This window comes from Pteropus alecto, unplaced genomic scaffold, assembly GCF_000325575.1.
Source record: "Pteropus alecto unplaced genomic scaffold, ASM32557v1 scaffold821, whole genome shotgun sequence".
NCBI classification, from domain to species: domain Eukaryota; kingdom Metazoa; phylum Chordata; class Mammalia; order Chiroptera; family Pteropodidae; genus Pteropus; species Pteropus alecto.
Genome location: NW_006431396.1, coordinates 562,336 through 571,535, shown reverse-complemented (window position 1 = coordinate 571,535; position 9,200 = coordinate 562,336). Strand labels below are relative to the sequence as shown.

Genomic DNA, 9,200 nt, shown 5'->3' with positions numbered 1-9,200 from the left:
TCCTTTTCTGTTCCTCAAACGTGCTCAACACGTTCCATCCCTGGCGTCGCGTTTCCTGTCCCCTGTGCCTGGAAGCATCTCTGAGCTCTGTCAGCCGGCCTCTTATCCGTTAGGCCTCTCCTCCACAGAGAGGATTTCGCGTAACACCCCAGACACTCTCTACCACTTCATTCGATCTGTCTCCTGAACAACATCATCAGGGTCCCCCTGTTCTCTTCCATCACGTGAGGGTGGCACTCTGCAGCCCTGAGGGATGCCTCCGCCTCACCGCGCCAGCGCCCTGATCTTGGCCTTCCAACTTCCCGAACTTTACCCTGCTGGCTTCAAGCCCAGCCCGGCAAAAAGTGTGACCAAGAGTGATGAAGAGCAGCCGGGTATGTGTCCTGCATCTGCACAGTCTTCTGAGACAAACCAACAGAGTGACATTCAAGACTCAATTCAGACCAGATTTCGACCCCATCCTGGCAAACAGCACTCTAAGCAACACTTTAAGCTTTGCATATATTACTCCGAGGATCCTTGTGCGAAAAATACAGTGACTGCAAGGATGCTGTGAAAAGCCGCGGTACCTCGAGGTGTGGCCTGAGGTGTGCGCGGCCTCTTCGGTGACCGTGTGGTTTTCAGCGCACCTGCACGATCTAAGGCATAAATGAGTATCAGGCAACACAAACCACTCATCAGTGCTTTCACTGTGTCATCTTAAAACACCTCCTGTGTCTTTCGTTTTATATTCTTCTAACCAGATTCATACTTTGTACTATAAATACTACAGTATGGAATTTATACTTAGAATGGTCCAGAATTTAGGCCACTTTTGCCATGATGTATAAAAGGCTTGCCATCTTAGAAGGAATTTCTCTGTATACTCCCCCCTGAGTTTTTCATTCATTCATTTGTTCACGCATTCACTCGACTGACATTTATCGAGTTCCCACAATATGCAAGACACAGAGCACAGCAATGGATGGTTGCAAACACTTGACTCAGATAGTTGATAATTTTAGCAATTTTCTTTGTCCTTCACAAAGCAACCTGGACTTTTCCTCTCTTTTATGTTCCCTACTGCTTCTCTTTTTTTGCTAAGGCAACACAAATCCCACTCCATCTGGGAGTTAGAGGTCAGTTTTCAACTCTTGGTTTATTTCCTTCTCTGTTTTGCCCCCCTAGGTCTTAAATGGAGAAATGGGTTCAGAAGCAGGTATCGCTGAGCTGTTTTGAAATGACTCATCTCTGCAAAAATATTACCCTCTCAAGTGCTGTTCTTAACATCCACGTGTCATTAAAAATTCATCATCTATATTTGAACAAAAAAGGTCCCCCTAACCATTTGTCTACTAATTTATCATCTCTTGCTCTCCCCAATAGACTGTAAGACCCTAGTTTGCTCACTCGTGCCTACAGGAGTGTCTGGCAGGTAGTAGGTGCTCAATAAATATCCGTTGACTGATCAACTCTCCTCACGTTCATCTTCCCCTGTGCTGCTTTCTGCTGTGCAACACCCCCTGCTCCCCTAACAATCCAGCCCTCCCCCTTCGCCTCCTGTTTTCCCAGCACCACGGCCAACAACTTTCCCTGCACCCTAACCTTTTCGCCACACGCGTCACCTCCTTCTCCTGCCTCTTCAGTGCGAACTCGTGAGATCACATGTGGTACCACAGCTCAGAAGGCTGACGGGCGGGGCCAGCTTTCTTCCTGGTCTCCATCATCGCTGCTTCACCCCGACTCCTCTACCCTTTTGTAAGTCTCCCTCCTCCTCCTCCTCCTCTTCCTCCTCCTCCTCCTCCATCCCAATACAGCAGGAGTTTCCCGCCATCCGGATCGACCATCCTCTAACCCTCATCATCCGCGCCATCATCTCTAATCTCCCACTTTCTCCTCAGTATCATCTAGAATTTGCCATGCAATTCCCAGTTCTCCTATAAAGCCACCTCTGGAGTCTCACTGCTGTGGGTGGCCTCTGCCTTTTCCTGTCATTTCAGCACCTGGTAAAGCCAAAGATCACAACAGTAGGACAAAGGAACAATCAGTGTGCCCATACCTGTTTCTCTGCGCACGGGCGGATTCACTCATGCCATAATCCCAGAGCCGCTCCACCGCGGCGATAAAATAGTGTCGCGTTCTCTTTTGAAAGCTGCGGGGATCCTGATTTTTATCCTCACCATAAATGTCAAAATCTCTCATCGTTTCAGTTGGGAAGATGTCATCATAGTCAGTTTTGTCTTCCTCTGGCTGAGAAGTAGTAAGGGTCATGTCCCTTTGATGGTGTTTCGAGGCCGGAGGCTTTTGAAAGTACAACGCTCCGGTCCCTCCTTGCTTGGCCCAGGTGGTTTCTGTTTGGTGCTTATCGAGTTCTTCATGTATTGCTGCTATCGAATGGTTGTTTTCAAAAGGGTCTAGGGACAACATGGCATCTTTTGTCTTAAGAGCTGTGTCTTCGCGTGACTTCTCGTGGACTTTCTGCTCTGCTCTTGGTACCTGGGTGGCGTGTTGGTTATCCCACGCGAGGAGCCCCAGCTGCTTGGACGGAATGTGTTCAGAGCTCTCGGTTTCCCATTTCAGAAAGGGCGTTTTTCCAGATCTATTTACTTTATTCAGTTGAACAGATTCCTCTGTGTTCTGCAGGAAGATGTCTTCTGTGGGGTCCAGGCGGCCAGGAAAACCAGTGCTAGTTTTTGTAGGGAGAGAGTCTTCCTGATGAACGTGAACTTCAGGGAGTAATTCACCTTCACCCGATGCTTTAGACAAGCCTGGTTTCAAGAGAACAGTATCTTCAAGTTTCTCGTATATGAGTGAGTTTGTGGCACTTTCCGCCCGGGTGCTGATCTTTTCTTGACTTCCAGTCATTTCCAAGGTTAGGAGAGCTAAAGACAAATTGCTTTTGGCTCCTCCTAAGAAATGATTGCTTCCTCGGACCCCGGAACTCCTCTCCCTAGGGGTATAACTACAGGCTGATGCTAGAAGATGAGAAGCGTTGTCTTGAGATGGGATCTTGGCTGGATCCATAGGACTGGCCGATGGAAATGCTGATATCTGCGTGTTGGGTGATGCATGGCCATCCGTTTGAATGACGCCATGAGTCCTCATAGAACGATCTAAGAGGGACTGCGTACTGGCCCCTTTGTCCTTCTCATTGGACTCTACCTGGGTGCGAGTGCCCTGAGTCAGGTCGTTCGTGTTTCTGGACCACTGGGTTGAGGTGTCATTCCAAATGACCGTCCTTTTGAGCTCTGTCCCTCCCTTCGGGAGGCAGACCTGCTTCGCATCCCGCTTACTGCGTTGGGCGGCAACGTTCTCCTGACTTGGGTCAGGCGACGTCCTCGTGCCATGGGGATACTCCTCTGCCATTTGCTTGGTTCTCTCCCCCAAGCCTTCCGAGTTTGCGTCCTCCCTTATTGAGAAACGGGCCATGCGAATCCCTGCTCTCTTTGCCGAATCATTCAATGCCCTGCCGTCTTGAAGTATTGGAGTATTTATCCCCTTGTGTAAACCATCTCCATTTTGCTTAGTGCTTAGTGGGAAAAGGGCCTTCAGGAAATTCTTGGTGCCATTCATTGTATACAACTGAGGCAAGACTATGTTCTCTTGCATTAATTTTTCCTTCCTTTCTGTCTCTTCTTGGGATTTTTTTTCTTGAGTGTCTGTATCATTTTCTTGGACGTTAGTCAAGTTAGTAAAAAATCTGCTGCTGCTGTTTGGAGAAATCATCTCTTTGAGTCCCACGTCCTCTGGAAATTCGTCTTCTTCTACTCCTGCCTTCTTTGACGAGAAATGCTGATCTGTCACAGATTTTTCTGACCCTGAAGAGGTCAGTGGCTTTGGACCAGGCCTTGGCCCAGAGCTGAGGGAGTTCTTGCTGTGGGTCCTCTTTATCCACTTTGCTGAATCTAGTGAGAAGAGTGTCTCGAAGGGTGACACATCTGGATTTTCTGTACCTAGTGGCACAGGGCCCTCTTTTTTTTCATGGACCATTTCCATATTTTTTGATGAAGTAGTTGTATTTGATACATAACTCAGCCCCAAAGCCATAGTATTTTCATCCATAAGCGTTTCATTACGAATCAAAGAAGTCACTTCTTGAAACTCAGCTGTACTTTTTAACATAATATCTTCCCAGGCTGATGTACTATTATTCTCTGTTAATAATGGTGGGCCCTCACTGTGAGTCATTCTGTCGGTTGTTGAGTTAATCAGTGACTGGTTTATCTTTACCAAAGTGGTGTTAACTTCGAATAAAGAATTACCTTTGGTCAGTGAAGCAGGTCCATGAAGTCTTTCCTCTTTAAATAACCGGTCACTCTCTGTCGATGATGCATTTTTTCCCAGTGAACTTTCTTGACTGTTCATTAAAGCTGCTTCTAACCACTTGGAGTCATTATCCCCTTTACTCAAGCCCAGAGGCACACCAGACCCAGTACGGTGAGATGAACTTTCGTCAAATACAGTGGCGTCTAACTGACTACTAAAGCGATCTGGCATATTTGGGGGGCCTAAAGAATCTGTCTTTTCACCACTTGCTGCCAACTTTTCTGATGAAATTGTTGGCGAAGTCATTAGCTTGTCCGATAAACTAGACATTTTTAAATCAAGTTCCTTCAACTCTACTGTTACAGTTGTCCCCAAATTCTCATTTAATCTTAATTGCATTTCCGGCTCAGGAGTAAATACTCTGTCCCTAGGGTTCTGGAGCTCTGGTCTGAGCTGTGCCACATCAGATGGGCCCCTGTTTCTTTCTCTTGCTCCAGGTACATGATCATCAGCCTCGTATGTGGCTTCTTGGAGGTCAGATAAGGATAATCCATGTGGAGTAGTTTTCTTTCCCAAGAGCATCAACAGATCACTAGAGGAGACACTTTGTACTTTGGGCAGCTGTGTTCTCTCTCCAGGCCAAAAGTCAATCTTCTCTACATCATTTTCTGGAATTGCAGTGGCTTTGAATTGCTTTTGCCTAGGGCCGGGGTGCCTTGAATTCCGGAAGAAGCTTCTTGGTTCAAAGATGTTGTTTTCAGTCAGCAAGGAAGTTGGGATTTCTTCATATGTGTCCTCATAATAATCACCAGTGTTTCTGTTACAACCAGAAACCTTCAGTAAGGCTGTCATGCCTCGGTTCCGAAAGTCTGAGTTGTGGCACCCCAGAACCCACAGACCTGGAGACGAGGAAGAATAAGACTTTGGTTACTCATAACCCAGGTCCCAAGGAGGCTTCGTGTTAGAGGCTCTCGCCTACATCCAGATACATGAAAAATACTGGTTGGTACCATTATGTCACAGGTCATTGTGACAGTAGTCTAGCAATGGCAGTAAACGTGGTTTTTGCATTGCTACTGTTGTGGTTTATCTGTTTGTGACCGCAAGAAAGGGCTGTGATTAAAAGCGAATAGGTACTGGAATAAAAATGGACAAACGTAGTTAATGTACACAGTAGTGGAGAGTCTTAATAGTGGCACAGAGGTCTGATGGTGACAATGACTTATCTCAGGAAAGTTTATATAGGCTGGCTGTTATTGCTGTATGACATAGTGGCACAGGTTCTAGAATCAGATTGCCTGGGTTCAAATCTTAGCTCTACCATTTCCCAGCTGTGTGACTTTGAGCAGATCACTTGAGCTCTCTGAGCTTCAGTTTCTAACTTACCAACGAGGCTGATCATATCTACCGCATCATACAATGCATTCTAATCACATAACACAAGGCCTAGCATCGGCTGTCACCCATTCGCAGGATACACAAGCATGAAGCAACAGGACTTGGGTTCAGGACACACATGCCAACCCCACCACAGTGTGAGCAGTACTCATTTCTGTTGTGGACAGGTGTATCCGAGTGAAGGAATTTCATGGTAGTAAATTAGATACATAACCATACGTGAAAGAAATACACCTTTACCAAGCTACCCATCCCGTACCAAAACCACCTCATCATCTGACACAATAGCTGCAAGCGAAGTGAACTCTTAACTGAATCCAGTTTTCCCTCAAAGGGGAAACTTTCCCCAAAGTGTATTCCCGCAGAGACCTGTGAGACAATGGGCTGCCGTGGAAGAGACTTCTGCAGGCAAACTCATTTTGGAATGAATACACACTCTGTGTGCAGTGAGATCATCAAATGGGAAATGATAATAAAGACATTTGCTAATATCCAAGGATTCAGAAAATCTACCTCTAATGCAAACATCCTATGGAGGTGATTAGAGAGTAGTTTCTACTAAAATAAAAGGGTATATTAAAAATAGGAAGACATGAGACCTAGAAACCAGGCACCTATCTTGAGGGAGGATGAGGAAGAGTCGTAAGGTGATAACTGAGCCCGAGGCCCAGAGAGAACCGGCCCAGACTGCAGTAGGGGGATGCCTGGGTCCAGGGGTCAGTATCGAAGCGAGACAGAATACATTATATGATAGAACTCTTGGGAAAAAAACAGGATGACTAAAGAGAAAACCTTACAGGAACAGGAAAACAATTAGAAGTTACAGTTAAGCAAGTTATAAAAATAGGAAGCGTAATCCTGTTTGGTTCCACAGGGAACATTTTCATCATTTACTGTGATTTCACTAAAAATAATAATGTGATTTCACTCAAAATAGGGAAATAATTATAAGTTTGGGGATTGGGAGCCCAATTTAATGATGTTTAAAGCAGTTTTGATGGTATTAAAACCACACTGGGTCAGAGTAGACCAGGACTGGAGCTGAAATTAGTAGTTTAAGTAAGGCGTTGACTCTTAAAATTTCACTGTTATAACTTAGACAAAACAAATACCTTCCTTTCCCGGACGCAGACATTAATTGGGTGAAAAAAGGGGAAACGAAACTCCATACACAGTTCTGGAGTGACATACACCAGACTCTGAGGTGGGCCTGGAATGGGGACTAGTGATCAAGAAGGACTTTAGTCGTATCTGTATTGGCTGAATTTTTGTAATGAGAACATCTTTTCGTATTACATGTGTAAATAAAAAATTATAAAAATTATAATTAATGAAGAAATCTCAACCTAAGAGCTTAAAGAAGAGTTGATTCTGTGATGGAAACCTCAATAAAATAACCAAATAAAAATAAGAAATTCGACATATACAAAATTCAAAATAAGAAAGGAGATATTATCATAGATGCAAAGAACATTAAAACAATTACGATTCCCTTAAAGACAACTCCGCTGCCATATTCTCCTCTTCCAACTTCTGACACAGGCATCAGATGCCTGGCCAAGTTTGAGACTTGGTCAGCACTACAAATATATGGATCAGCTTCCTGCCTCAGTAATGTAACCAGGGATCTCAGTAAACTAACTAATTTCATCGACTGTTATCCAATCCTGGATAACCCAGAGAGATGGAGCCCAGCTGACCATGAGCGGCCAGGAGCACATCTCAGGCCGCAGTAGATAAGAGCTCGTTAGTCCACCAAGGCTGGTGCAGGATCCTAGTGCAGGATAGTAAAGCGGGATAGTAAGCAGTCTTTTTTTTAATGATGATGGTCACATATACTAACTGGCATAGAAAAACAAATATGTTAAATGAAAAATAAAAGCAGGTTACAAAACAAGACGAGTTCAAATTCTCCATATAAGTGATTCCATACAGTAGTTATCTTTGTTCTGGCTTATTTCACTTAGCATAATGCCCTCCAGGTTCATCCATATTGTCACAAATAGCAGATTTTCCTTATAAGTGTGTGTGTGTTAACACATATGTATCACATTTCATTATCCATCCATTCATCCATGGACACAGGTTATTTCCATATCTTGGCTATTGTGAAAAATGCTGCAATGAACATGGGGGTGCAGGTATCTTTTTAGGATTCTTATTTCATGTCCCTTGAATATATACCCAGAAGTGTGATTGCTGGGTCATAAGGTAGTTCTATTTTGAATTTTGGGGGCACTGCCATACTGTTTTGCTCCAATTTACATTGCCACCAACAGTGAACGAGGGTTCCCTTTTCTCCACGTCCCCTCTGGCACTTGTTATTTCTTGTCTTTTTGATGACAGCCATTCTGACAGGTGTGACATGTTCTCTCATGGTGGTTTGGATCTACATTTCCTTGATCAGTGATGTTGAGTACCTTTTCATTCACCTGTTGGCCATTTGTATGTTTTCTTTGGGGAAATTTAATGTTATCTCATAAGTCCTGTAGGTTTTCTTGATTTTTATTTCTTCTCAGACTGAATACATTCAAAAAATTTGTCTTTGGGATCACATTCTTTTGCTTGATCAAGTCTGTTGTTGAAGCTCTTTATCGCATTTTCATTTTCGGGAGGGGGTTTAATGATTTTTTTCAAATGCTGTTTACATATAACATTATATTAGTTTCAGGTGCACAGCATAGTGTTAGACATTTACATAACGTACGAAGTGATAGTTCCGGTGAGTTTAGTCCTCACTTGGTGCCATACACAGTTCTTACAATATTATCGACTGTATTCCTTTTGCTGTATGTCACATCCCCGTGACTATTTTGTAACTGCCAGTTTGTATGTCTTAATTCCTTTTACCCAGACCCCCAACCCCACCTCCCATTTGTCAACTATCAAATGTTCTCTATATCTCTGAGTTGGTTTCTGTTTTGTTTGCTCATTTATTTTGTTCTTCGGATTCTGCATATAAGTGAAATCATAAGTGAAAGCATTTGTCTTTGTCTGACTTACTCCACTCAGCACAGTTTCCTCCAGGCCCATCCATGAAGTTGCAGATGGCAAGATTTCATTCTTTTTTATGGCTGAGTACTATTCCACTGTATGTATGCACCACCTCTTCTTTATCCGTTCATCCATTGGCGCACACCCAGGCTGCCTTCATATCTTGGCTACTGTAAATAATGCTGCAATGAACCTATGGATGCATCTGTCCCTTCGAAGTTGTTTTGGGTTCGTTTGGATAAATACCCAGAAGCGAGATTACTGAGTCCTTGTTTTTTGTTGTTGTTTTTGTTTGTTTCCATGAAATATCTTTTTCTATCCCTTTCCTGTCAGTCTCTGTGTGTCTTCTGATCTGAAGTGAGTCTCTCATAGGCAGCGTATGTGAGGGTCTTTTCTTATCCATTCAGCCACCTTATGTTTTTGGAGCATTTAATCCATTTACGTGTAAGTAATTGTTGATAGATATGTAGTTATTGCCATTTTATTATTCACATTTTTGATCTTTTCTTCTTAAAAAAATCCCATTAACATTGCTTGTAACCCTGGTTTGGTGGTGATGAACT

General features: G+C 43.7%; 1 protein-coding gene and 1 long non-coding RNA gene across 15 annotated transcripts in view; one reads left to right on the top strand and one right to left on the bottom strand.

The window, feature by feature from the left end:
* The window catches only part of LOC112470994, a 62,488-nt gene that overhangs the window by 2,299 nt on the left and 50,989 nt on the right, over positions 1–9,200 (top strand). The window lies entirely within an intron of this gene.
* Positions 1,834–9,200, bottom strand: part of F8 (coagulation factor VIII) — a 68,230-nt gene continuing 60,863 nt past the window's right edge. The window contains exon 14 of the mRNA XM_025039866.1: positions 1,834–5,144. Coding sequence (XP_024895634.1) covers positions 1,999–5,144 — 3,146 coding nt within the window. The 3' untranslated portion in view covers positions 1,834–1,998. The remainder of the gene's footprint in view (positions 5,145–9,200) is intronic.